The sequence below is a fragment of the Ammospiza nelsoni genome, chromosome 4, assembly GCF_027579445.1.
Source record: "Ammospiza nelsoni isolate bAmmNel1 chromosome 4, bAmmNel1.pri, whole genome shotgun sequence".
In the NCBI taxonomy this organism is placed as follows: domain Eukaryota; kingdom Metazoa; phylum Chordata; class Aves; order Passeriformes; family Passerellidae; genus Ammospiza; species Ammospiza nelsoni.
In genome coordinates, this window is record NC_080636.1 from 52,268,138 (window position 1) to 52,295,778 (window position 27,641).

Consider the following 27,641-nt stretch of genomic DNA (forward strand, 5'->3'; position numbering starts at 1 on the left):
CACTATGAAAATTAACAGCTAAACCTTATCCTAAGCCTGACTCTCTTACTAAGTCCTTCCAGGGAGACAGAGGAAGAAAGGGAATCACACAAACACAAGAACTGGTCTATGTGGGCAAGCTGGAAAGTGGAGTGAATAGAAATAAAGGCTAAGAAATACACTCTGAGGTTTTAGGTCAGAACATTTCTCTGCACCTGAACAGACTTGCACACACAATAGCTCTCATCCAATTTACTGTGGGTTATGAAGACATTGGCAGGAACATCCAACAGAGCATATTTTTATGACCTACTTAGCTTTGAAGCATCTACAATTATATCACATGGAAATAAGATAAATTCATCAATATTGCTTCTTTTCCTTTAACACAGGCCTTAGGATACAAACATCCCATTGAAGCAAGTGAGAAATATTTGCTTTCCAAAATATCTTGAATCCATCCTCAGCATAAGTTTTCTGATAGCACATTCACCCATGACAGACACTTACCAAACTAATGCATATTGATTCCAACACCTGAGTGTTATATAAATCAGCCCACTGAAGCACTGAGCATCATCTGGCAGTACAAAAATACCATGAGCAGCATCTGTTGTATTTTACCCTTTTTTCTCTTCTCCCATCTCCACCCAGGGGAAAAGTCCAGGTAAGAAAGCTCTATATGAAAAGTATTTAATCACATTAAAACAAGCAGTATGAAATACATGTACTGCTTTGCCTGATAAGCTTGATTTCAGGAAAATAAGACAAGCTACATATAGCAAAGTTTCAGAGCAAATTAGTGCAGCTTCATTTAATTTCTGATCCTCTCTAAGGTCACAGATAAAGCCTTAAGGGAATTGCACTCATCCATCAAGGCAGAGCACAGTCTGTGTGAAGAGAACAGCAGAGACAGCAATTGCAAACTTCTTTTTCTTTCCAGACCAGCTTTATGCAGATTTAAAACCACTCTCTTGTTTCAAACCAGCTTTTCCTACCATTTTCATGGGAGCTCTAACATTTGTAGGGAATAGTTAACTTTTTTCTAAAAGTGTATCTCATCAAAACCTGATCTTGTAGCAGTGCTGGACGTTACAGTCATGTATAGTGTGAGGGTGCACTAGCAAGTGGCAGGAATAATATTTTGCTGCTGTTACCCTCTGCTATGTAAATACATAAAATGTACACTTTAATTAGCACAAAAGTACAAATATGCAAAGAATTGTGACAGATGTTACTGGCTCATTAACTATTCTGTAATAGATGCAGCAATTAATGGATTATTTCCATAACATCTGTTATTGCAGTAACTCAGTACTCAGAGTGAATAATTTTATAGTAACTTCCTAGGGTTCTTTCCTCCATCAAATCCACACAAAACTGTACCAAACTTTGGAAAAGCCCCATCAAGTACCAATAAACCTCTAAGGTAGTTGTGTTTTATTATGTGGGTACTACATCTCCTGCTAGATATGTATTCGCTGTTATGCTGGAGTGAGCATCATCTGTCTTTCGAATGTAACACAAACCAATAGAGAATTTAATGTTATCTATCATTTGGTCAAAAATAGATCTTAATTAAAAGGCAGGTCATTAAGAGATAGATTTAGATATAGCCTGAAGTCATGGCAAATATTGCTTCTGCTCTTGAGGACCAACTTCACATTTTTTCATGTTTCCAAATCCAATATCAGTAACAGGATTCCCCTGTGGGCACTCAGTGTACCAGTGGAAATGAATCACATTCCCTCTAACAAGTGCTGGTTTTAAATTCCTGACCTGGTTTAATACCGAATGCAGTCAAATATTGCATTTATTCAAACCATGCAAGCCACTATGAAATATCACAAGTATTGGTTTAGAGGCATGTTTATGCCAAATAAAGGTTTATAAAGAATTTATTCATTTGTTACCTATGATTTCTCTAATGCAACAACAGAATGAGCAGTAGAATATTAGCATTTTCAACAGTTTTTCACCATGACCACTGTCTATCAAGCATTCAACATCTAACATCCTCACTGGATTTAAAAACCTTTCTGTTTATTTCTAGAGCCACAACATAATTAACCTATCAACTCCCCAGTTTAACCAAGGTTTATCTTATTTTTCCTTTACTGAGAAGAGACCAAATTTTACACAGAAATGCCATGCTTAGGTGTGCTGCTACACTGGCTACCATAATTCAAAACTACTTTCAGGCCCTCATGAGACCCACCTGGAACACTGCATCCAGATCTGGGCTTCTCAGCACAAGAAAGCCATGGACACACTGTTGGAGCAGGTTCAGAGGTAGCCATGGAGATGCTCAGAGGGGTGGAGGACCTCTCCTGTGAACACAGGCTGAGAGGGCTGGGGTTGTTCAGCACAGAGAAGACTCCAGGTGTTACAATAAATGAGGGAGAGAGACTTTTTAGAGGGGTAGATAGTGATAGGACAAGATGGAATGGATTTAAACCAGAAGAAGAGATATTTAGATTGGATATTAGGAAGAAGTTCCTTACTGTGAGGGTGATGAAGCACTGGCACTGGGCGCCCGAGGGAGCTGTGGATGCCCCGTGCCTGTGTTCAAGGCCAGGCTGGGTGAGGCTTTCAACAACCTGGTCCAGTGGAAATGTCCCTGCCTATGGCAGAGGGTTTGGAATGAGATGATCTTTAAGGTTTCTTCCAACCCAAATCAGTCTATGATTCTGTAATTGACCACATCAGGCTGCCCCAGCTTTCAAGTCCGTCTTAATGTGCAGGCCATTGTCAAGTGCTACACAGCAGCTTAGAAGTTTACCATGTCACAACTGAGGAAGGTTCAGGCTACTGTAGGTTCTAAAGTAGGTTCAAAACTACTTTAATGAAGCCTAACATTTTGCTGGAGCAAATCAGGTTCAGATGCCTTTAAAAATCCTGACTAGGGTGACTGACACATGCTCATGGACTCTCAGAACTTAACAGGGCTTCTCAAACTTCAGTTCTTTAAGACCTCATCTTTATTTAGTCTTCACATTTAAGCAAGAAATTAAAAACTTTAGAAAAGTAAACCTTCTGTTTGGAAGATTGCTTCAAAGGCATCCTGAAAGAATTATCTCAGGGAATTGCCAGAGGCTGAATATGAATTTGATATCTGCATTTTTTAAAAAGGCTTAAACTAGGCATCATTTATGATTCCTTGCACAACTCTGGGACAACTTCTTTGTTATGAATTGCAGCTCCTTCCATTAGCTACACTTAGAGTACAGAGAATCCTGCAAGCAGGCATTTCTGGGTAGCTCACTCAAATGCAGGTGTCCTAAAGGGAATATCTAAAGATATTATTTAAGTCAGCTGTGAGCGTAAGCTCCCAGCAGAAGTACACACAAAGCAGTCAGTCCAATTCCCAAAGCACTCCTAGGGCTATATCTAAAACCAGGAATGAAGATGATTCTGTCCTATTGCTCAAGAAGTTCACAATCAAAACCTTGAAATGAAGCCAATTGTGGCATTCACATTCTCTGAAAAAATTCCTTCGCCCAGGGTTTTTCTCCTGGGAAGCTGAAAGGCAGCTAAGAGGCCTCAGAGAAAAGGAAAACAATTCTTATTTCATTTGCTTCTCCTGTGTTGTGCTCTGTGGAATGTGTCTGGAGATGGTTTACCCAAAGGTGATTGCCTGATTAGACTCTGGTGTGAGTTGTTTTGACTCCTTGGCCAATCAGGGCCAAGCTGTGTTGGGACTCTGGAAAGAGTCATGAGTTTTTATTATTATCGTTTTAGCATTCAGTAAGTATCCTTTCTGTAATCTTTAGTATAGTATAGTATTCTTTAATATAATATAGTAGAATAAAGTAATAAATTAGCCTTCTGATAAGATGGAGTCAGATGCATCATTCCTGCCCTTGTCAGGACACCTTGTTTACAACAGTCAACTTCTGAATTCAGAAATCACTCAAAATTGTGGTATACAAAAGATATTAAATATTTATTAAATTACAGCAGCTTTAAACAGGAGAGTTAAAAACTATAAAAATATCTGAATTTTGGATTAGTTAGTTTTTCCATGACAATCAGTGGGTCCCTGGGATATCTGTTGGCACTTTTAAGAGTTCTTCAACTTCTTCCTGTAAAGCCTCAGCTTTTTCACTCAGCAGCATCTACAACAGGAAAACACAGAGAAAAACAAAAATTAGAAAACAAATACAAGTATTAGCTATAGCACTTAGATTAAAACACCAACATTTCCTTCCAAACTTGCACCTGGGTCTGTAAAAGACTGCTGCTGCTCCTCCCAGGACAGCAGCTTTGCCTCAAGGAGCCAGCATTTTTTTGTTGATTAGTTGACACCCATATAGAAAGCAGTCACACAAAAATTCATACAGCACACAAATGGTTTTCTGGATTCTGCCACCACATAATACACCAGTTTTACAGAATATGAACAGTTTTGTCTGGAACTGTTAAGGAACATTTTTTACCTTAGACATTCATTTTCCATGTTAGAATAAACATTTTTAAGTTGTGCCTGCCAAGCTGACTTCTTCCTTGATTTGAAATTTCTTACTACAGCATTTTACACCAGACATACAGGACTCCCAATATTAGCAGTTGTTTAATCCACTGCCCTGGACTGTTTGTTGCTGGCATGGAGAGGAACAGGACCCCATTCAAGCACTCTTCTAACTTCCCAGTTAGAGAAAACTCCATGAATTTAGTATCTGAGCAGGAGAGTAGGGTAGATTGCTAGATTTGTCCTTGATGTAGATAAGCAATCTGCATATGTCCCTTTCTTTTGGCTCCCATAGCAGCAAATAAAAAAAGCAGCAAGGAGCCTACAACATTATCTGAACATGACCTTTAAAGTACACAACCCTCAAAGCTGGTACATTTACTTCATGAGAATGTGCAAACCAAAACTTTCTAATTGACTGCCTTATTTTTACACCAATCACTCATCCTTTTATTCTGGACATTCCCTTACTTCACCATGAGCTTGCTCTTTTAGTAGACTCAAACATGAAGCCAATACTATTGCAACAGCAAATGATGAATGGAGATAGAGAGAGAATACCATCCCTTGATAAAATACTTCCTGCAGTTTTTGTTTAGACACAACTCAGTGTTTGTTACAGAACTTGCATATTCAAAATGGAAAAGACAGGAAAGAATAAAAGGGCATGACAAAAGCAACCTAAATAGGTGAAGTTAATCCTGCACCTCGTTGCATTTCTACAACCCTACAAATCCTATTCTTTTGTCATAATTACCACTAGAACTTCTGTAAGGTAAGTCCTGAGATACTGGCAGAACAGAGCATTTCAAGTATCAGACAATCTGTCACACATTCTTGCCCTTTGCTTCCCCTCTGAAAAGCAGCACTTGGCTGTACACAACAGATTGTTCTTAGTACATATCAGCATTTGGATCACAAATGTCCACTAATGCCTTTACTACTAAACTAAATCCTTCCTCCCTTTTAGTGTCGTTCAAAATCCATTTTTGACATACTGGAGTTCTGAAGCAGGTTTTTATAGCTTTGTTTCTAACTCACCTTTGCAGATGAAATTATTTGTTTGGCTTGACGTTGCGACAAGTGCTCAATCATCCTCACCAAAGTTTCTGGATTTGCATTAGCCAAGTGTGCTAAAGTTTTGTACCCTGCGTTGTAAAGCTGTTTTGCTCGTGCCTGAAAGTACAAAATTGTGTTAGATTATCAGAACAGGAAATAGGAATTACTGGTAAGTGCCAATCTCTGCACCAATCTCCAACATTTCATTCTGCATATCAATCCAATTCTCTTTTTCTAACCTGAATACTCACTGAGAATCTTTATAGCCTAAAAGCACAGGTTTGCCACTAAGATTTACCACCCTAGCAATCTTATCCACCTCTTATGAATCCATTTGCCTTTATTTCCTCTGAGCCTAGATGATACCAATGCTTCTCTTGTGGCCATGTTTTCTGCATTCACTGTCACTGACAGGAGCGACAGTCCCGCATTCTTTGGAGGCATCTGTCTTGTTTGGCTTGTCAGATTAAAACCTCACTGCCACTAAATTCAATGGTTTTCTGACAAACTGATTCTACAATATGCTGGATAAGTAAGTTAGATCATTTTGCTAGGAGTGGAACCTTGGACTGAAGTCCCAAAAGAGCTTTTGTTTTAATAGGAGTCTTTGATTCAGAGACTAGTTAAATTTCTTCTTTAAAATACATGCAGTCCCAACATGACTTTGCATATTTCTGTAAGGATCTTCTAACTTAAATATGTAAATTCTTATTCCTCCTTACTCCCAGGAACTGAAGAATCCTTACCACAAGAGAAACCTGGACTCTGTTCTCCACAGAATGACTGGGTTGGAAGACACCTTAAAGATCATCAAATCCAGCCCATGCCCTAACACCTCAATTAAACCATGGCGCTGAGTGCCACATCCAGTCTTTTCTTAAACATATCCAGGGATGGTGACTCCACCAACTCCCTGGACAGACCATTCCAGAACTTTATCACCCTTTCTGTAAAAAACTTCTTCCCAATATCCAGCCTGTATTTCCCTTGATCCAGCTTGAGACTGCATCCTCTCGTTCTGTCAGTTGCTGCCTGGAGAAAGAGACCAACCCCACCCGAGCACAGCCACCTTTCTGAAGTTGTAGAGTGATAAGATCACCTCTGAGTCTCTTTTTTTCCAGGCTAAACACCCCCAGCTCCCTCAGTTGTTCCTCACAGGGGTTGTGTTCCCAGCCCCTCTGAAGCCTCATTGCCTCCTCTGGACACACTCAAGCGAGTCGGCGCCCTTCCCAAACTGAGGGACCTGAACTGGACACAGCACTCAAGGTGTGGCCTCACCAGTGCAAAGTGCAGAGGAAGAATGACCTCCCTGCTCCTGCTGGCCACACTGTTCCTGACACAGGCCAGGATGCCCTTGGCCTTCAGAGCTGGCTCACGTTCAGTCTGTTGTGGACCAGTACTCCCAGGTCCCTTTCTGCCTGGGCACTGTCCAGCCACACTGTTCCCAGCCTATAACAGTGCAGGGGGTTATTGTGGCCAAAACACAGGACTCCAGCTTTCAACTGAGTGTACAGCTAAATTATTGTCCAAATACAGTATTTTCATAGTTGCTGTGGCAGAAGCCAGAAGAAAACCTTAGGCCCCAGCTCCCATTTCCTAAACAGATCACTTTTTCCCCCAACCTCCAGACTGTTGTGGAATACCTGCATTATGCTGAATTCCCAGTAACAAATTACTTTGTTTTCCAGATACACTTGAAAGGCACAGTAACATTTAGCACACAAGTTAACTTGAAAAGTTTAATCGAGCCAAGTTTACTGACCTCTAGAACCCCTGCTACCTCCATCAGAGGGATGAGTTCTGTCTTAACACAGTATGTCAACTGCTTGGTAAGCTCTGTCAGCAGGGCTTTATAAACCCATAATTCTTCCAATTCCTGCAGAGACAAAGATTGCTAAAAATCAGCTCTTAAGTTCTGTATTTGGGAAATATGACAAAACTCTACTAAGGCAAAAAGTAAATATTTGTCTTTTAGATGAGGGAAGCACTATTATCTCTCTAAGTCATCCTTTCAGAGAGCTGCAGAGGTGTATTCAGCATCCTTCAGCTGAACATCCCAAACGTGGGACAATTCTGAAGGCTAAGCAATAAATTATTTCAGTTATTTCACCAACAGCACTAGCAGTGATCAATGCCCTGTACAATTTGTATATTTTCACATTCTCAGTGCATAAAGCTTGCTTTTACTATCAGAAGTGTCGTTGTATGACAATGTTAAGCTTTGCTCAACAGAAAAAATAACAGAAAAAATAACATAGAATAGGAAAGGTGAAGAAACGTTTTTGCACAGGAAAGGTGAAGAAACGTTTTTGCACAGGAAAGGTGAAATACCACACCTGTGTATTCAGTTCTAAAGTAAGATAACAAAACTCCAGATTTTGCAAAACCAAGCCACAGAGAATTTATTGAAATTCTTTTAACACAGTACCTCACAGAAATGTAGAAGGCAGGATGCAAAGGAAGCTGCAGAACTGAGGAGATTTTGCACATATCCCCGGGACAGGTTAAATTTCTCTGAAACACTCCATACATTGGTCTCTTTCAGTAGGGAATAAAGGACAAATGTCAGGTAGAACCTGTTCACCACAGCATTGTCCACATTCTAGGAATAAGACAAGCTAGAATTCAGAGCCAGTATCACACTGCAGATGTTCTGTTAGTACTACAAGGCAAATCACTTCATCTCTACTCCCTTCACAGCTTTAAAACATTTCTATACTATGCACAAAGACATTAAAAACATTAAGGAAACCAACCAATGAGATTAAAAGAACTTTAATGTTGGAATCCATAAGGTTACAGGGTTTTTAGGAAATGGTTGAAAAAGCTTTTAATAATCAGAACAGCAATAAATAACACTAACAGAAAAATAATCTGGAATTTGCAAATAATCAAATGAAATTACTAAACTGTCATCTTAGGTATGAGAAATTGCCAACCTACCTTTCTGACAGCTTGACCAGAAGCCTTTTTTGTAATAAAGCTTTCAGGTACTCCCACAATATCTGCTACTTTTTGCTCTGCTGCACTTAGCTGGTTAAACTAAAATAAAATTTTATAAAGAATTTTCAGATATTTAGTTCTTTTAATATCATAGAAAACACAAGTACATTGTTCACAGTGCAACAATGTTTTTCAATATCTCTGTAGAATCTGTAGAGTAGTACTACAGTCACCAGTCACAGGCAGCTCTGAGGCTTCTTTGCCTACTTGTCTGATTTATCTGTAACTGTCCACCTCTGAATGCCTCATTTTAACAGAATTAAACAGATTTTAGTGCACCCCCAGTAAAAAAAACCCAGCATATTTGCTATCAGATTGTTACCTCACTTCATGTCCTATGTGTACAAACCCCCTGGAAATTTAATACACAGGATTACCGAATGCCCCAATGGATGTTTGCTAGCAATTTCTCACCTGTCTCAAGTATATCATCCAATCTGGGCTACAAGTAGAAGTCATATCATAGGGAGTTGACAGATACAGGAGATGAAGATTGCTCTCGAGAACCAGCCCCTGCAAACCCTTTTTCAAGTCTCGGTACAGAATATTGCAGTATGCCAAGTCTATTGAGCCTAGAATAAGCACACAGGGTAAGAATAAGCACATTTATAAACAGGCACACAATTTATAAAGTACATTTTAACATAGAATCAGTATTGTCTTTACCTTCCACAAAAGCTTGTTATGCCATCTGAACTGGAGAGAAATATCTGTAACCTGAATTACTGTTCTAACCTAACATGAGTAGTGAAGCAAAGCTGAGGAAAGGCAATCACCTATTTCCATGTGTGTTCATTCTGTGTGGTTTTGGAGTGCTTGTGAAATGTCTTGGCTTTACTGAAATCCTACAATAATTTTGTAGATTGAAGGAACCCTTCAGACTCCTCCTATTTCAACTACATTCCACACCCCAAAATATTTATGATACGATAGGAAAACAGAACTTCCTGATATATTTATTTTTGTTACAATTGGTCTACATGTCATATGCTCCCTTTCCCTCTTAAGCTTTCCAAGAAATCCTTCTGTTTACAATAACCTGTTCATAACAATTAATTGTAAAACAAGGTCCTGAGCCTCTTCAATTATAACACTAAATCAATTATTTAAATGATTTGTTTTTTAGGGGTACAGTTTTGGTTTTGTTCCCAGTGGGATTAATATTATCACACTTCATTCACATCACTTTCAGCTATATGCTGCTTCACTCCCATTTTCAGTCTACATCATGTAGTAAAACTCTTTCTTGACAACTTATTTTTCATTGCAGTTTAATAATAAGAATAAAAAAAAAACATACCCTTATATACAGCTTTACCCAAGGGTGTGATTGTCAGTGTAGATTTGGAATTGTGGTCTTTCTCAGATATTCTTCCTTTTAGGAGTCCTTTTTCTATTAGATTTTCCAGCCCATCTTGAATTATCTCTGAGAGGCTCTTCTCTTTAGACAGCAGCTGCTGCTGAACACCCAGCAATGTACAGCACACAAAATTGTCCACTTCCTCACAGGTAACTGCTATCTGCAGCAGTTTGGGAAATGATTAGCATATTTAAAGGTATAATTTCACATGTTTAATAAGACATAAGAAAAAATTACTGAATAAAGAAAGAGCTTGTGTTTCTATAGAATATATCCCAACAAATAGAATGATAGATTCACAGTGGCGGATCTGATGGACTGCTCTCCATTTGTTCTACTATTCTAGCAACTGCATCATGTTAACTTGTTTCCACTGTTTCTATTTGTATTTTGAACCAAGTATCAGAAATAGAAATATTAATATTCTATTTTATAATAAGACAGATATAATTTTTACTTTTACACACAAGGTAATCATTGTGTTAGATGATTACTTATTGAGTTAAATGAGAAGATCTAATCAGATTAGCACAAAAATTTGATTAAAGCTTTTCTGAACTTGCAAGCCTGAATGTTTAAGCTGTCTGTCTTTTCCTACAGGATCAACAGGTAACATTTTCTTAGCTTTTCCAAGCACTTAAGTTACTCACAGAGAAGAGTTAACTGATACCTTCAGTCCAACCAAAGACAACAACAGGCTCTGGATTCCCTTGGTCAGCTCCAGCAGAAGATTGCTGTAGCAGTTCTCCAAAGGACTGTGAACTAAATCCTGAACCTAAAAGGGGCAAGGAATACATTAGTACAGAGGAATAGTCATGCATTAATTTTATACTTTCAAAAAATCAAACTGACATGCATGATTCACCTTATAAAGAAAATAAGGTAAACATCAAAAGTTTACAGTTCCCATCTGAAAACAAGCCACATAAAGGAAGTTTAAAGGTATTATTGCATAAATCAAATACTTAAAGTTTTAAGAGGTGAACAAAAATTGAGCTAGGCAGCTTGGCTCCTCCTGTTTATTCCACCATCTTAACTCAGCAATTTCAATTACCAACAGCTTTGTAAAAATTACCAAGTGTTTGTCTTTTTCTTGCACTATGAGAATACTTTCTCCAGCACTGTCAATACCAGCTCGACCAGCCCTGCCAATCATTTGCTTATACTGGCTCTTCTTCAGGAAGTCATTGCCAACATAAGGAGCTCTGAGAATCACCCTGCAAAGACATCTTGAATAAGTTATGCTTTACATTCAAATTACTAAAGCAGCAATAAAATGTTATGAATTCAAATTCATTGTTTATATAGGCCCCTTACCTCATAACTAATAAAAATCAAATGCAGCTCTTTGGACAGATGTGTAAATCAATTGTAAAGCCTTAAACCATTTAAGGTGCATTAAATGTGCCCACAGAAGTGGATTCTTAGCAAGCAATCTTTGGTCACACAGAGTACAGCAGCCCTATCATCAGAACTTGCATATGAAAAGATAACACATTTTTGTTTTAAAACACATTCCAACTGCAAATCCTCAGAAAAGGTTTATTTTACCATTTAAACACTGCTCCTGGGAGAATATCTAAAGAAATCACTGTTCTTTTGAATAACATTACTAAAAGTATTACAACATTTTTCAGTTTATCAAAACTTCCTTAATCCATTTACACAAGTGCTCTTCAGTGATATACTCTGAGGTACTTCCTACTGATTCACAGTTCCTACAAGAATGCTGCAGTCTTGTGTCCCAAATTGAACACGACATCCTTTATATTTCCAATTTGCTGGTAAAAGCACAAACACACTTTAAATAGTGCTAAGATTTCCAACTTAGTAAAGAATTTTTTTTTACAAAGCAAAAATCAATGCAAAACTTTTGGCTACTAACCTCCTAGCTGGTAGGTTCACTCCAGCAGCTAGAGTGGCTGTGCAAGCCAGCAGACACAGGACACCTGCAGAATAAGCTTCCTCTATGCTTTTTCTTTCATCATTTGTAAGGCCACTATGGTGATAGGCAATACCAAAAGGGATTGTTTGCTTCAAAACAGGACAGACAGTTCCATTTCCAATACTCTTCAGGTTCTCGATGAGATCTTGTTTTTCTTTCTCCTTGTGAGCTCTAAATTCTCTTGGAGGAGGAAAAGCATTTCTTTAGACTTTGACCAATCATTAATCAAAAAGAAAATAAAAACCAAGAGACATGCTTACTGCCTCATTCTGTTCATCATTCATTTCTCTAACATCTAAGTTGAAGAAATAGTTATTTCCACTAACTTTCCAGCAATACACAGGAGGCTGATTTAGTTGCAATAGAGCCTTCCTTGTTTGGAAACACAGACGCAGAAGAGATCAAATACTGGCTGCTTTAGATTTTACAACTCAGATTTCCAAAGTGGGTATGGGAACAGAGATATTCAACTGACTACCAAAGCACATGACCAAATACCAAATGTTTGTTTTCTAAGCTTCCAGAAACCAGTGCCAAAGGGACATAGTTAGATTAATTTAGTATGTTTTTCCTTCTTTTCTTTATTTTTTTTTCCCTCTGGCAATCACCTTTTTCAACTGTTTTGGTACAAAAGTAAGAACTTTAAAAAAAATTTATTTAATAAGTCTTTTGCAGTTTGCTATCACTTATGCAGTTAGCAAATTTATGACTCCGTGTTCAAAGCATTTAGTTCTAATCACCAGGGAAAAACACTTGCAAGCTAGATGACAATAAACCCTAAGTTGTAAGCAATTATTTCACATATAATTAAAAAAAAAAATAGAAACTTACTTCTTGAGGTACTTGCACACCATTGAAGCCACATTTTCACAATTCTTTTTAGTGGGACAAAAGATTAGACAGGAATATTTAGGAATAACTTCAGTAACGAGCGCAATGATGTGGTCAGGATCTGCTTTCTCCAGATTACTAGAATACTGTAATAAGCACAGATTGACAAATATTTAAACCTAGGAATTAAGTAATCTAAATATTCAACACTTGTTCTCAACCATTGCTTGAATACTCCCATTGGATTTAATGTAATGTAATTCCAAGAAGTTGTAGGATAAGCTTTTCTCCCAATCCTCACTTGAAAGACATCTAACTTGAGGGATGCATGGATATACGTATCAAATTCTTTGCTTTTTCCCTTAATACTTCATTTTCTTTTAGCAACACTTGAGATACAGTCTACCATTAGACACATTTTCCTTTGTAAAGGTTGAAAGAATCCCTACAAGGCAGTAGTAAGCTGGCAAAACCCTAAAAGGTATCTTCCTTCAGTTTTGCCCAAGAGTGATCAACTGTACCCCCAAACAAAAAACATTGAGTATCTGGAATACTCAAACACATTACTTTTTGCAGGCCAAAATACTGAAGAAACCTCTGCCTTGAAGAGTCAAAAAGAAGTGCAAATCAAGTTAAGCATTCAGTATTTTAAGGCTGTTTTTTTTCATTCCCAAAGCCTACCCCTTCTTTCTCATGGGTACCACAACTGAATTATCATGTTTAAGTAATTTCTCTAGTAAAAGCCCTGTAAGCAAATCAGTGTAAAGAATGCATTTCACAACAGTTCTAAGAAACTATAAGCACTTTGTTTTTACCTTGAAATTAAGGAGATGTGAAAAAGTAAAGCCATTTTCTGTTTTGCTGTCAACTGCATAAATGGTGTCTCGTATCTTTATGTACTCCTTTAATTCTACCTAGCAAGGTAGAAACCACAAAGAGAAACTTTAGTTAAATTACTCAATTTTCTCTAAAGCTATTACTGATGTACAGATACAGATTTCTCTAAGCATCACATGTCATACACATACTTGCACATAAGCATACACTTTAGAATTTTTAAGAGAACTTAATTGTTTTGATTATTTACCTTGATAAACCATGGAATCATATTGAAGAATTTCACAATTGTATCCCATTAATTATTTATAAACCATGTTGTCCTGACAGCATACAAGAACCAGCACTACATATTCTAGTTATGCCAAATGGACTCAGCACAGTAGCTGCAATTTAGGAATTGCTTAGGTTAAAAAGAAGCAAATGCCTTAGCACAGCATTACAAAGGTTATTGCATTTGTGTATTTAGAAGTGCATGGTGCTATTTACTGCATTGTTAGCAATTAGAGAGCAATAGCAGGCCTTATACTGTACAATTAAGCACAAAAGGTGTGATACAATTCTAAACAGATTTACTATGATTTTAAAGGCAAATATCTTCTTTACTAGTTCCTGGTATCTTGTATACTGACCGGTCTAAAATTATTTGTGTAGTACTCTGCTTGCAGGAACTTCTGCAGGTCTCCAACATTATTTAACGTTGCACTCATGCCAATGATCTGTGTCTTTTCTGTAAAACAGAAGTTGAAATGAATTTATTGTCACATTGCCAATTTTTAACACTTTTGTTCAGTATCTAAGTCATGAGACTCCTTCACCATCAATCTTTCCAAAATGCCAAAGTAGTAGGTTTGAAGGGAAAGGCCACTACTAAAGAAATACTAACTAACTAAGAAATAATATTAAAGTTACAAAATAGTAACTGAGACTTAAATGTAAAAAAAGAAGCATTTAATTGGATGCCTAAAGGACTCCTACAAATAAATGGAAGACATTTGACAACACCCAGGATTTCACAGAGAAGTATCAAAAGAGCTTCAAAAACACCCTAACATCGTTAGAGGGTCAATTAACACGTCAATGAGTAAATGCTGTTAATACATGGAGTCATGCCATGTTTTTCAAAAGCAGCCAAAACAGCACAAATCCAGAAAGTGAGAGTCACGTCTCTAGGAGGCCACAACTACAAAATGTTAATGACATTAACTGTAGCCATGGCTTACTACTGGTGTAAAGAATTTTCGCCAGAGTAATTTCCAGTACTGCTCCTCGACTTCCCGCCCCGAGCATATGCAGCTGTGGACAGAAAGGAAAAAGAAAAGGCAAGAATGCTAATGAGTTGAGAGTATTCCTTAAAAAACCACGAAAATATATAGATATAAAGAAATACTACAGAACTGTTTTTGTTGGACTTCCTAAAGATATCCCTTGTTTAAATTTGGATTGTTAGGTTCAGATGTATTACCTCACTTAAAAAGCATTTAGGGATCACAGAACAAGAGACTCGTGGGGAAATATAGACAACAAGATTTACCTTCCATTTAATTAGACCACAACTGACACAGTTAACTCCTGACAGTAAACAGTCAGTGTGGAGATCTTTGTATTCACCAGACTGAGGCAATTTTAAACAAAATGTGGTTTAAGCAACACTTAAAGTAAAAACATTCCTAGCAGCCAGCTTCTAGAAAAAACAGAAGTTAGTGCTTCAGCTGCCCTCTGTTTAGAAGCTACAGTGCTAAAGTATAGCCAGTCAGGCTGAAGAACTCCAGGAATTAAAATCCCCATTAGACATTATACATGTTACTCGACCCCACAATAATCCTGGGTAGTGCAACTCAGCCCCAGCACTGCATAAGGCAAATCTCACAGCCAAATGTTACTTGGTATTTGTCATTTTTGTCAATGTTTCACTGGGTCATTACTGCCAGACACAAAGTTGCATGGCTTCACATCTATGAGTTAAGGTCTAGGCTTCATAAAGTACATTCCATAAAATTAAAATTATTTATGCTTTATTTCAACCCATTGGAGACTTCTAAATGACAAGTAGTTATGCAGGAATTCACCATCAACGACTCCCACAGTAGATTTCTCAATATAAATCTATTACTCTGAAAAAGCAATAAATGCTTCATTAAGAAAAGAGCAAACAACAATTTTCAAAATAATAGAATTATGGGCCAATTCAGAACACAGAAAATAAAAGTAATTTTCATGATGAATACTCTAAGCAAAACAAAACAGGCAAAGAACTGCTCCTTCCTAAATAATTGCTGCTTAGAACCCTAAAAGCACTTGCACCTGATAAACTGGAGCACATCTTGTGGCCTACCTCATCCACCACAACCAGGCCGAGGTCATCGATTCTTTCTGTTTCAATTAAGGAGTTCACCAGAGCATGTCCTTTTTCTATTGTAGCAATATAAAGAGATTTCTTTACTCTCCTTTTGATTGGTGGAAATCTTCCTTTACTTCCTGCATATTCTTCAACCAGGAAACCCAATTCTATCCCAAAACTCGACAAACCCCTAACCTACAAAAGAAAAATCAATTAGAGAACAAATTCATGCTCATTTTGGATTGCAGATCCGCCTCAACAACTCAACAGAACAGCCAAGCCATACCACAATCAGCTGCTTGAATTAGTGAAACATATTAGCTAAGATTATCTACTCCAGCTACAAAATTGAACTGTCTACACATATTACAGCTGGGTTTCATCTGTTCTCTAAAACTAACTTTCCCTTTATACCAAAATACATTTTTATTTCAAGATCACTTCTTCAGCAAGCTGGGCAGCACAGTTCTTAGGCTGCACAAACTAAAGAAAACATCCCAAAAAGCCATTATTTCAAAATTCAGCACCCTTTACTTCATAACTCAGTACCTTCACCTCATAATTTGTGTCTGTTCCATTCCAAAATTAATGACCCTCAGAGCAGCATTTAGAAGGTCACTCACTTCCCACCATACATTCATAAAAACCTACTGCAAACCAGGCACATGAGCAAGTAAACAAAGCTATCACGAAAGACTTATATCAAAAAATGCAGTGCCAGAAACACTGTATCCAGACCTTTTCTTGGACAATGGCAACATATGGCAGGATCATCAGAACATCCTTCTGCCTGCAGAGCAATTCCTGGAGAATTATTATTTCAGCTACAAGAGTTTTTCCACCACCAGTTGGCAATGAGTATATCAAGTTCTTCCTTTGCTGTAGGGATTCTAACATTAGGCAATCATGCTGCCACTCTGCAAAATGAAAATGGAACTATCAGCAACCCCAGGGGAATGTTAGTTAACATGAAAATGCCTGTGTTTCATTCAGAACACTCTGAGCTTAGCCCTTGAGAGCTTTTCCTCAAAAAAGCACTTAAAGCTTTCAGTGATGGTCACTTCTAAACTATTCTGTAACCCAGATGGATACCATCCATCCAAAACACCAAAACAGCCACTTCCTAAAACAGGACAACTACTTGCCAATGTGGTTTATGTTAAGCATTACCTTAAATATTTTTACAGTATAATGGGTGAAACTGACAATACTCCACTAGCAGTTCTTTTTTTTGTTTTTTCCAACAGACCAATGGTTACACTACCATAAAGTGTTTCAATCCCTCGAAGTTGTCTGAATAAATCTTTAACCTTGCTAGGTAATCCATAAAAAGGGCCTATATCAAGAGAAGAAGATTCAATAGCTTTCCTAGCCACAAAAATCTCTTCAGATAAAACAGCTTCTTTGAGCTGCTTGGTCTTGGAGACCTGCAGAGTCTGGGCTCTGGCATTTCCAGTCATAGCACTTTTCAGGTGATCTTTGAGACTCTCAGATTTAAATAAAACACACTTGGAGTGTGAGGAAGAATCGATAGGTCTGTTCCTGTGTTCAGCACCAGCACAAAAAGACAATGGGTCTCTGATTTTGTCCGAGAAAGAATCCACACGTTCATCTCTCCCTTTTGGGAGTGGAGATGTTCTGGAAGCAGAAGAAAGTTCATCCATTTTTTCAAAATACAGGAGTTGTGATGATGGCAAGTCATCTAAAATAGACTCAGTTAATTTTTGATTGCCATCAGCTGGGTCACTGTCCTGCATTTGGCAGGCACCCTCTTTGTCACTTTTAAGGACAACCACATTTTGTGAAGCAGAGAAGTTATCCTGCTCTTTCTGGTGAACTCCTGACTGAAGGTTCCCAGGTACAACCTCTCCAGCTGCTTTCACATCCATGTTTTCATCCTGCAGGTGCTTGTGTTCAACATCGTCCACTTGAGCGATCAAGGAATCGTTTCCATAGAAGCTGTCGTAGTCACCAAACATATCCTCCTCGCTGTCATTGCTGCACTGCAAAAACGAAACAGGAGTTACTGACACCCTGAGGCCACGCCACAGAAGGCAGAATAACACGCAGAGGGCAAACATCAGAGCCAAGGCGCTTAAGTCTGCCCCAGGTTAACACAAGAGCATTTTGTGTGATGTCGTCTGTGAGGAAAACCCAGCTTAGGTTCTGAAGAAATGCCTTGACTAAGTGAAACAGCTAACCTACAAGCAGGAGAATATGTGCACAGAGAGATGAATTTTTAAAGCAAAAGCCAGACGGCATCATATCCTCTCACACAAAATACGACCTTTCCCGACGCACACCATCCCCCCAGAGGAGCTGCCCCGCCCCGCCACCAGCCCCAGGATCCCGCCATCCCCTACCAGCGCCTCCGCCGGGGGTCCCTCGCCATCGGAGCTCGGTCTCTTGCGGGCCACCGGCGAGCTAGCGGCAACGGGCTGCACCGGGGCCCGGCTCCGCTTGCGCTCCGAGCTGGAGCGGCTCTTCCTGCGCACGGCGAGCCTGGGCTCCGCCATGGCCGGGGCTGCGCGGGGGCCGCGTGGGACCCTCACGGCCCCGGCAGGGCACGGAGCGGGACCGCGGGGCCGCCCCACGGAGGCACAGCCACCATGGCGGGAGCGGGGACTGCGGGTAACAACCCGCCGCGGGTAGCACGTGGCCGGGCTGCCGCCAATCGCCTGCCCCGAGTCGGGTAGACCGCGCTGCTATTGGCCAGCGGGGGCCGGCGGCGGTGACGCGCGGGCGGAAGCGGCGGCGCGGTGCGGGTGTCATGGCGGCGCAGGCCGTGGCAGCGCGGGCACGCTGGCCGCGCCTGGCTCTCGGTGCGTCCCTCCCGCTCCCCCTCTGTGTCGGGCGGTCGCGGGGCCGGTCGCGTGTGCGGGCTGTCGCGCCGTGCAGTCACTAACCTTGTCGCTCTCCCTTGCAGCGGAGCTGTGGGTGCGACCGCGCCGCCTGCAGCATGAAGGGCAGCCTGAGCGCTCGGACCAGGTGAGGCGTCCCCGACCTGTTCCGCCCTGCTATCCCGCTGCTCCCCCGCTGCTCCCCCTCCACAAGACACCAGCGGTGCTGGGAACGCTTTGCTCTGGTCGCTGAGTAGCTCGGGGCTCATCAGATCCCGAGTGCATTGTGGGGAGCGCAGCGCAGGGGAGGTCAGCAGGCGCTGGGAGTTCAGGCCCCACGAATGTGTTTTTCAGTATCTTAATGAGAGCCCGTTAAACCTGATTGCTCAGTAGCTCGGACGTGCAGCCGGCAACAGGACAAGGACCAGTGGCCATGAACTAAAACCACAAGAAGTTTCACCTCAGCATGAGGGAAAACTTCTTTTCTACACTGAGGGCAGCAGAGCCCTGGAACAGGCTGCCCACTGAGGACACGGACTCCCTCTCTATAGAGACATTCCAACCCCACCTGGAGGTGTTCCTGTGTCACCTGCTGCAGGTGACCCTGCGCTGGCAGGGGGTTGTACTGGGATGATCTCCACGGGTCCCTTCCAACACTGACTGTTCTGTGACTCTGTGCAAAGTGAAAAATCACCTTTCATATCTTGTAATTTGTGCTGGGTGTATTCTGAAGCTTGAAGAGGCTATTCAGAAATACCTCCCAAGGAGGCTCCTTGGGAAGTATTTCTAAATCTCTCTCTTTAAAATGTGTGTGAGCACATGGAAACTTCCTCAGGCCATTTGCCGTGAAATTATTTTTTAAAAAAAGATTCTTGTGACTTGTCAGACAGAACTACATTTTTACCAGCTTCTGCAGATTTTGACTAAAAGTAGAATGATTTAATAGAGTTGCTGGTGTCGTTGCTACTAAAATATAAAAGGCTGTTTATTTGTGAGAAGTCTTTGAAGTTGCGAGGTACCAAGAAGTGAGTTTATAAAGTTATTGAAAAGTTCAGTGGTGCACTAAATATCTCTTCTAGTTTCAAGACAAATATTGATTAAAGGATTAAAAGTAACAAATGTTCTCTGTTTTCATGTGAAACTTACAGAAGTTAATCATTCTCTGATTTCAGCCCATACAAATGGAGAACCCCTACAAAGACCCTCCAAAGAGATGTGTCTTATGTGGAATAAATGTGGACTATAAGAATGTGCAGGTGAGTTTTAAAATTGCTGTCCTTGGATGAAGGGAACTGGTTTACTGTTTTTAAATGTGTGTATAGTAAGTCCAAAGTGATTAAGAAAAATAATTATAAAATCTATTCATATGTGGAGGGGTTTAAAACTTATGAGTAAGAATGTGTGTAGGTCAAGGGCCAAATAATGTAGTTATGCTAAGATGCTTAATCTACTCACTGTGTGTGACAACTTTGCTGTTTAACAAATGGAGTCCTTGGTTACAATTCAGCTGCCACGAAGCATGGAAGCATAGAAAATACTGTCTAGCTCCAAGCTGTACTTTTTTCTTCAGGTAGAACTGAATTTTGAAAAAAACAGATGAAAAAATGAAAAATAGAGTACAAGTAGTAACACAAAGCTCCAAAAAAATTTCTTTAACTGACTTTGATTTTTCTTAATTTAACTAGCTTCTTTCCCAGTTTGTTTCTCCATATACTGGCTCCATTTATGGCAGACATATCACAGGTATGTGAAGTATTAAATTAAATCATATACAGGGCAATAATAATATTTTTGTGAGTCTAAGTAACTGTGCATCAGCAGTCTTTCTGAAAGTAACCAGTCCCACCTCCATACATTTTTTAAGAGTATTTCCCTGACTTAGTAGCCTGCATCAAGGAATTAAAATATCCTTTAATTGTATGCATTTTGTATTTAACAGTAAAAGCACACATGCATTTTTCTAGAAGGACTTAATCAAAGCTAGAGGGAATTGTCACTAACATGCCTTTTACGCTCTAATGACTTGCTTAGTGTTGAAAATAATTCATCTCTTTAGGCTTGTGCAACAAGAAGCAGAAGGAAATTACAAAAGCCATTAAAAGAGCTCATGTATTTGGTAAGTATGATTTTGCTTTTGAGTTTTCTAACTCAAGACTACTTTTCTACTAAGAACACCTCCATCTTTTTTTTTTAACAGGATTTATGCCAGTTATGTTTAAGAACCCCCAATTTCTCACAGACCCCAAGCTATGTAACATCAAGTATCCAGAGTGATATACTGTACAGAAATAAACAATAAAACTGTTTTTCATGTTTATGTACTTGTTTGCTGGAAATGTGGTTTGCTAGCATAATGTGTGGTTGACTGAGGGGTGGATGTCAGTCATTCTTTTATTTTTCTTCATGAAGTCTCTGAAAGTTATTGTCTGAAGGAAGATTAAAGCAATAATAGAAACTGGCAGCTATGTGGACCCCTTCCTCTGCTCACCAGTCTTGCTGAAGCTCAGGTGGCTGTTCTTCCCCTTGCTGGGTTGTAAGATGTGGAGAAGTAAACAAGCACTGGTTTCCTGAGGATAATGTATTTAAATGGTGGCAGTTCATGTAGACAGCTGATTCTGTAACGTGTTCATTTGATGCTCCCTGCATCAGGAGGGTAGGTAGCACTGTTTCTTCACCAGCAGCTTGAAGTTGTATCACTTTGAGGCAGCATATGACATGCTTATCTCACTGATAGCATCCTGTAGCATAGGCTTTGAACCCTGAGAGAGAGAAGACACTCTGGAAGGCAAAGCGAGGGAATGTCGTCTTGGATTTATCTTTATGCTGAACAGAATTTGTGCACTGGGAAAAAAAAACCAACAAAAAACAACCTGCAAAAATGCCCTGTTACATACATCCTTGCAGTGCTAGAGATTGATACATCACTGGAGTACACCAGCAGTAGCTTTTGGCATGAAGTCATCTGACAGATCAGAAAGTGGGAGAGTGTGGGTATTCCTTTGCATCTCTGTTTTTTTCAAACACATCCTCGTCTGTTTCAGTGCTACTCAATGTAAGCTTCCTTTCCTGGTCACTGTCCTCTTGGTCTTGAAGTGGTTCTTGGTGAAGCTGCAATGATCTGGACTTCTTGAATGACTTTGAAACTGATGTGGTCTCCCTGCCCTTACGCTTGTTTAGGTGCCTTGTTTCAGCTTCAGTGAAGTCTCTTTCCTCTACCATGAGAGTCAGTTTGTCCATGACATTAATGTGATGGTCTGTGTTACAGCAGTTCTTGGATATCTGTTGGCCTTTGAAAGAAACAATGCACGTCTGAAGTCTGGAATTGGGGAAAAATGTTTGTAGTGCCTGGCAAAGGAGAACATTCTCCTTTGGCTCCACTGGGTGGTTTTTGTCTTCTCCTGAGGAAAAAAAATCAAAGTCAGAGTTGCAGAACCTCTTGCACCTCTGGTGTTTTGGCTGCCTCAGGTTCAGAGGTGTTTTCTGCTTCTGCCACTTGAGTCAACTTGGAAGGGCAAGGCTTGCATCATATTTGGTTGACTTACCTGAACAATTTTGTTGCTTTTTCCTCTTTATTTCTTCTTTTAATTGGCTCACCTCTGCTAAGAGTTTCTCTACAGATCGTTCACTGACTTCTACTGTAATGCATATTTTCTGCAAGGAGAAGAGCATGTTGATCAGATTAACAGTATTCACAGTAGCTGACTTTAAAATTGTTCAACAATCCTTGAAGGTACTCATGGTTAAGTTGGACATAGAGTAAAAAGCTTAAGTAATGGTTTAGAGGTGGATCTGTCAGATAACTTAAACCTTGTGTTGAACCAGGTGCAAGATGTTTTATTTGATCCCATCTAGGCAAAGGAGATCTAACAAACTACAGAGAGTACTCCTTCAAAATAATCCTCTTGTGAGAATTTATTCATGGACTTGAAGATTAAATGTTGTACTATACTCAAATGGGAAATTAAATACTCAGCTTTGAGAATGTGGTGTGCAGTGCAGTAAGTAGAACTTGCTGACCTTTCAGATTAGCTTTGTTTTCTCATGCAGTGCAAAATGTGTAGCCCTTGGCTGCCTTGGTTTTGTAGAACTGATGAAGGTAAGCAGGCCTGCCTGGCTTACCTTCAGTTCCTCCTGCAAGGTGGCGTACATCTCATTTATCTTATGAACCTCCTGTAGGGACCCATCTTCATGGAAGAATTCTGACCTGTGACCAGGAGTAGAACAGTACAATTGCAAGCTAGTGATTCCAGTGCTTGCTTAGTAGGAGCTTTAGTGAGTAAAGAAGCATTTTGTGTTTCAATGCCAGATGCCTGTGTTGAGACAGACAGCTCCTGGCAAAATATGTGACTGAATTAATTTCCCAGTATGCTGGAATGGTAAGTAATTGTAGAAAACAGGTCAAGTGAAACAGAGTATGACTATAACATTTGCAAAGCATTTAAATGCTTTTATAAAAAAGAAAGTGCAGTTTTGGTAGTGGGAAGCTACAGGTGTCAGTAAATACAACATGTATTGTACCTGTGTTGTCTCATGGCTCTCACAAAACCAGAGGATACACAGGAACCGGACACTGTTCTGTAACCTTGCTGTTCTGCCATGCCCAGGTTGGTGACCACCAAAGGAACTTTCTGGAAAAGTCTTAAAATGCATAAGTATGAAAACATGATCTATTAATATCCAGAGATGTTTCATTGAAAGTTAAATATTTTTGGCCATTCAGGATCCAATGGAAGGGTTACAGTATGGTTAATCCTTGCTAAATGTATTACATCATGTACAGATAAGACTAAAGGCAAACTCCAAGAGCAATCAGAAGCTGAGCAATGCCCATAATTCCCCCTCTTTCTGACTACAGCACACACTAATTCAACATTTGCTTGCTAAGCCTAGCCTGCGAGCAGAATCTCTCTGAAGATAAAAGTTAACACCAATTTAAATGTTTTGATGAACACCATGTATGGTTGAGGTCCTGTACACAAAGCAATTTGATCAGGTGTAGCTTATGTGTGTAAATAAACTGACAGTGTCTGCTTGGTGATGCTGGCTCTGTAGATAAAAAGGGCAATCCCAGAATAGAATTCCAGGGTAAACTTTCAACTGGGCTGTGGCAACATAAGGAACAATCTTATTAAAAGTGTAAGTTTCAAAGGTAAAATATACAGTGTTACTGAGTCAATTGCAACAAAGTAGAGAAACTTTCAAGTTTTAGCACATGCTATAGACATTACCCTTCCTGAGGCCGATGCAGAGCATGTTCCAGTCTGTACGTAGAACAACTTTCTGTCATCACACTAGAGGTTAAAAGGAGGAATACAAGCCCCTGATTTGATAGGTGTGACTGCAGGTTTTTATGAAGAACTCTTTCCCGGAATGTCATGGTCTGGTCTGTATTACGTCTGAATTTGTACCATCCTATTACACTCTGCAGGCAGAAGAAAATTCACAGTTACTGTTGAATCATGATGTCCCTGTGTGTCACTGAAGTAAGTTTCATCCAGTGCAAAGTCATGTCTGAATTGTTTGCTAGTAGGTGCATAGTCAAGCAATTAGTTAACTTGAAACCTTTAAAACTTCTAAGCTTATTTCCCATCTTCTTTCCTTCAAAACCACGTGTTGAATTTGTCTGTTTCATAGCCTAAGTTGAAGGTGAAACTGCAAGCTTTCTTCTGTTTCGCTGTTTGTTTTCAGCTTCTACTTTCCCCTTGTAAAACTGTTCTGTGGAAAAAAGTTTAGTTCTTTTTGATGTAGTGGTCCTTAACCACTTGTGAGCTGACCTCAACTGATCTTAAGGTGGAAACTGGTGCAATTCCTTTGGGATCCTTGAAGTGTTCACTTGAGAAATTAATAATTCAAAATAAAGTTGTGACACATATGTAGGCAAATCCTAGTCAAAGATAAGCTAAACTGTTTTTTTTATGGAGGAAAAGGATGTAGCTGCCTTGACCAGCAGCATGTGGGACTATAAAAGGTTTAAAATGAGAAAAGAAAAAACCTTGATGCAAGAGGTATCCAGAACAGCCTCCAAAATTTGAGTGAGCTCCTCAGTATGGTTTAAATTTAAGAATAAAATACCTTCTTACAGCCTGATAATATTTTCTTCAGGGCAAGTTCATTCAGTTCTCCTGCAGAATTATAAAAGCTACAAGAAAATTAAGACAATTAGAGGGGAAGAAATTAGACTGGAAAAATAACTTTACCATGCTGAGAATCATCTCACTTTAAAAAAAAATTAAATTAATACTATTAAGGGTGAGGGGTTAGAATGTATGGAATGGTGGGTTTTTTTCAGTGTGTTGACATTGTTCTGTAGATTATATGGTATCATAGATCACCAGAAGGTGCAATATGCTTTATCTCTATTTCTATATGCATAGACAAACATTAAAAAAAAAAAAAAAGACATAAAAAACCAAAATAGGAATAGCATAAGGCATTTTGCATCTGTAATTCCAAGAGGTTGATATGGCTACTATAGTTACAGCTGGGTGATTTTCTTAGACAATGTAAGTTGAACACTTGAAGAGTTCAGGTTAGGGTTAATTTTAACTTTTCAATATCTGTTTCCTTGAGATTCTTACCTGAACAACTGGTAGCATGGAATATGCTTCTGTATGTCTGGAAAGAGAAAGTAACATTACTCTGGGTTCATCAGCTCAAGATGTATATTCTTCTGCATGCTATGATCAGCATGAAACTCATAGAAGGACTAAAAAATAATTTTACATAATTTCTTAAAATTGAATGTATTAACATACAATTAAATAAGGTGAAGAAAGAAAATATTTAAAAAATATATTCTAATTAATTTTGTCAAAAGTATAGGGACCCACTCATATAAACTGTATTTTTTGTATACTTTTCTATTATGTCAACTGAAAAATCAATCTGGGTGCTTTGTATTTTTCTCCTTCTGCTGAGTGAAGGAGAAATATGTAGTATGAAGGATTTCACTTGAGTTATTCAATGCACATCAACACCAATCACATCAAGATGATAACAAAAGATACATCTGGCACCTGCTTAGTGAAATTATTAAAGAGCTTGCAGCCTTCACACACATAATTTTATAAGCTCCAAATGAGGTAATAGATGCTAATACATTTCAGTTCACACCACTGATAGACAAAGCTTTTCCAGGGCAACAGTCATCCAGAAGAGTTTGTGATATAGCCAAGACAAGGGTGTAAACCCTACGTTATGTTTAATGTACCATGATATTTGGCAAAGAGTAGCCATCCAAGGAACTAGGAACTATTATTTCTTTTAAATTACTATGTTTTCTGCAGTAAAATTGTAATCTTTTTAGTAGTTGAAATGTTACAAAATAACCCTTCCGTGTGTTTTCAGTTTGGTTTTTTTCTGGTTTTTTTTTTTTTTTTTTTTTTTTTTTTATATATCAGCAAACCATGTAGGATCTTGGAGCTTTGATCTTGCTGTAGATTGCTGTCCCTCAAAACTGAAAGCTGTCATTTACTGCCCAAAACCAAGCAGGCTATGAAAAATGTGGACACACTAACCGATTGTATAAACAACTTCAACATCATCCATTTGTGAGTCTGTGATGCTGTTCTTGGCTTCACCTTTCACATCTCCAAGGAGAAAACCTTCCTTTAGAGGGGAAGAGAGAAAAAAAAAACCTCATTAACAGTAACATTGAACAGACACTCTTGCTCGTGGTGCTGGTGCGGCCTCACCCCCTGTCCTGTGTGCAGTTTTGGGTGCCACAATGTAAGAAAATTACAAAGCTATTAGAACGTGTCCAAGAGAGGGCTGCAAAGATAGTGGAGGGTCCAGAGGGGAAGCCAGAGCAGGAGTGGCCGAGGTCACGTCGTCTGTTCAGCCTGGAGGAGAGTGGGGGGAGACCTCATTGCATTCTACAGCTGCCTCAAGAGGAGACGCGGAGCTTCAGACATCGATTTCTTCCCTCTGTCGGCGGTGACAGGACCCGAGGGAACGGTATGAAGCTGAGTTGGGGGAGGTTGAGGTTGGATATCAGAATAAGGCTTTTCCCCCAGAAGATGTTAGAGCAGTGGAACAGGCTCCCAATGGAAATGATCACAGCACCAAAGCCTAGCAGAGTTCCAGAAGCATTTGGACAGCACTCTCATAGACATGTGGTGGGATTCTTAGTGTCCTGTGCGGGGCCAAAAGTTGGACTACATGGTCTTTGTAGGTCCCTTCCAACTCAGCATATTCTATCATGATTTTCTTTAATAGCAAGTGTGAGCGCTGTCTTCAGGAGAGGAAAAATGCTGTCAAAACGAACTTTTTTCCATTTTTTAATTTTAACAGAGTGGGTTCTGGCTCATTTTTCAGTACTGGCCCGCAGTTAGGAAGGAATCCTCAGCGAGGCAGTCCTGTGTCCCGGTCGGTTTGCGGTGCTCCCGGGGCAGTCCGCGGCCGGGCGATGCTGCCCGCCGAGCTGGGGCCGGGCGGCCCGGCCAGCGCTGCGCTCGGCCCCAGCCGGGGCGGACATGGCGCTGCAGCCGCCCCTCGCCCCGTTCGAGCACGGAACACCCGCGTTTCTCCGCCGCTCGCACACAAAAAGACCGCCGGGCGCTCTCCCGACAGGGCCGGGCGGGGGAGGCCCGGCGGCAGCGCGGCGGGGGCGGCCCGCCCCTCCCTCCTCTCCCACCGACCCGGACCGGCCCTCCCTCGGCACCCACCGTGTCCGAGTCGGTGCTGAGGTGCTGGAAGGTGAGGGCGCCGAACACGAAGCCCGAGAGCAGGGCCGAGGTGCTCTCGCCTTCCATGCCAGCAATGGCGGGACGGGCCGCGGGCGGGCGGGGGGACGGGAGCCCCCAGCGGCGGCCGGCGGCAGCGCCGGGCCCGGGCCCGGCTGCCTCAGCCCGAGCCTCAGGGAGCGCGGCCCCGCGGCAGGGCCCGGCATCGCTGCTCTGCTGCAAAATGCCGAGTTGGGAAAAGGTTCTTGAGAGAAGATATTCCGAGGTTTGATCTTTGTCTGCTTTCAAGCC

The 27,641-nt window shown here is 40.3% G+C and overlaps 3 protein-coding genes across 7 annotated transcripts; 1 reads left to right on the forward strand and 2 right to left on the reverse strand.

Annotated features, from left to right (window-relative positions):
- Nucleotides 1-3,900: 3,900 nt before the first annotated feature.
- On the reverse strand, nt 3,901-18,429 carry HELQ (helicase, POLQ like). 4 transcript variants are annotated; one of them, XM_059470318.1, is made up of 18 exons: nt 18,190-18,429; nt 17,091-17,824; nt 16,565-16,743; nt 15,821-16,021; nt 14,709-14,781; nt 14,118-14,215; nt 13,464-13,562; nt 12,649-12,794; nt 11,758-11,997; nt 10,948-11,089; nt 10,543-10,647; nt 9,813-10,032; nt 8,927-9,084; nt 8,453-8,551; nt 7,938-8,111; nt 7,272-7,385; nt 5,492-5,626; nt 3,901-4,097 (listed from the first exon to the last, which is right to left on the reverse strand). In XM_059470318.1, the coding sequence occupies exons 1-18, from the start codon at nt 18,216-18,218 to the stop codon at nt 4,011-4,013; spliced, it is 3,033 nt and encodes a 1,010-aa protein (XP_059326301.1). In that variant the 5' UTR covers nt 18,219-18,429; the 3' UTR covers nt 3,901-4,010. The 4 variants fall into 4 exon arrangements, 3 of the variants coding, with proteins under 3 accessions (XP_059326301.1, XP_059326300.1, XP_059326302.1); XM_059470317.1 differs by having other exon boundaries at nt 17,091-17,829; XR_009418299.1 differs by having other exon boundaries at nt 3,995-4,097; nt 7,938-8,047; nt 17,091-17,829.
- Nucleotides 18,430-18,573: 144 nt separating this feature from the next.
- Nucleotides 18,574-20,983, forward strand: MRPS18C (mitochondrial ribosomal protein S18C). The gene is made up of 6 exons (XM_059471304.1): nt 18,574-18,648; nt 18,753-18,814; nt 19,839-19,922; nt 20,352-20,409; nt 20,723-20,782; nt 20,864-20,983. Exons 1-6 carry the CDS (start codon nt 18,597-18,599, stop codon nt 20,938-20,940), a joined length of 393 nt encoding a protein of 130 aa, XP_059327287.1. The 5' UTR covers nt 18,574-18,596; the 3' UTR covers nt 20,941-20,983.
- On the reverse strand, nt 20,558-27,430 carry ABRAXAS1 (abraxas 1, BRCA1 A complex subunit). 2 transcript variants are annotated; one of them, XM_059471302.1, is made up of 9 exons: nt 27,333-27,430; nt 26,184-26,274; nt 25,245-25,281; nt 24,739-24,805; nt 23,895-24,088; nt 23,185-23,304; nt 22,786-22,870; nt 22,209-22,317; nt 20,558-22,064 (listed from the first exon to the last, which is right to left on the reverse strand). In XM_059471302.1, exons 1-9 carry the CDS (start codon nt 27,417-27,419, stop codon nt 21,637-21,639), a joined length of 1,218 nt encoding a protein of 405 aa, XP_059327285.1. In that variant the 5' UTR covers nt 27,420-27,430; the 3' UTR covers nt 20,558-21,636. The 2 variants fall into 2 exon arrangements, with proteins under 2 accessions (XP_059327285.1, XP_059327286.1); XM_059471303.1 differs by lacking the exon at nt 26,184-26,274 and having other exon boundaries at nt 27,333-27,426.
- Nucleotides 27,431-27,641: the final 211 nt, after the last annotated feature.

Excerpts from the sequence above, each read along its gene's own strand:
- HELQ (XM_059470317.1), bottom strand. The coding sequence starts at position 18,342 with ATGGCGGAGCCCAGGCTCGCCGTGCGCAGGAAGAGCCGCTCCAGCTCG. Across the intron at positions 14,216-14,708 it reads GAAAATTCTTTACACCAGTA|AAAAGACACAGATCATTGGC; the intron begins GTAAGCCATGGC and ends TCTGTTTTACAG. Across the intron at positions 11,090-11,757 it reads GTGAACCTACCAGCTAGGAG|GGTGATTCTCAGAGCTCCTT; the intron begins GTTAGTAGCCAA and ends ATGTCTTTGCAG.
- MRPS18C (XM_059471304.1), top strand. The coding sequence starts at position 18,597 with ATGGCGGCGCAGGCCGTGGCAGCGCGGGCACGCTGGCCGCGCCTGGCT. Across the intron at positions 18,815-19,838 it reads AGCCTGAGCGCTCGGACCAG|CCCATACAAATGGAGAACCC; the intron begins GTGAGGCGTCCC and ends CTCTGATTTCAG. Across the intron at positions 20,783-20,863 it reads TAAAAGAGCTCATGTATTTG|GATTTATGCCAGTTATGTTT; the intron begins GTAAGTATGATT and ends TTTTTTTAACAG.
- ABRAXAS1 (XM_059471302.1), bottom strand. The coding sequence starts at position 27,419 with ATGGAAGGCGAGAGCACCTCGGCCCTGCTCTCGGGCTTCGTGTTCGGC. Across the intron at positions 22,318-22,785 it reads CCTTGCAGGAGGAACTGAAG|AAAATATGCATTACAGTAGA; the intron begins GTAAGCCAGGCA and ends TTCTCCTTGCAG. Across the intron at positions 22,065-22,208 it reads AAAGCAACAAAATTGTTCAG|GAGAAGACAAAAACCACCCA; the intron begins GTAAGTCAACCA and ends TTTTTTCCTCAG.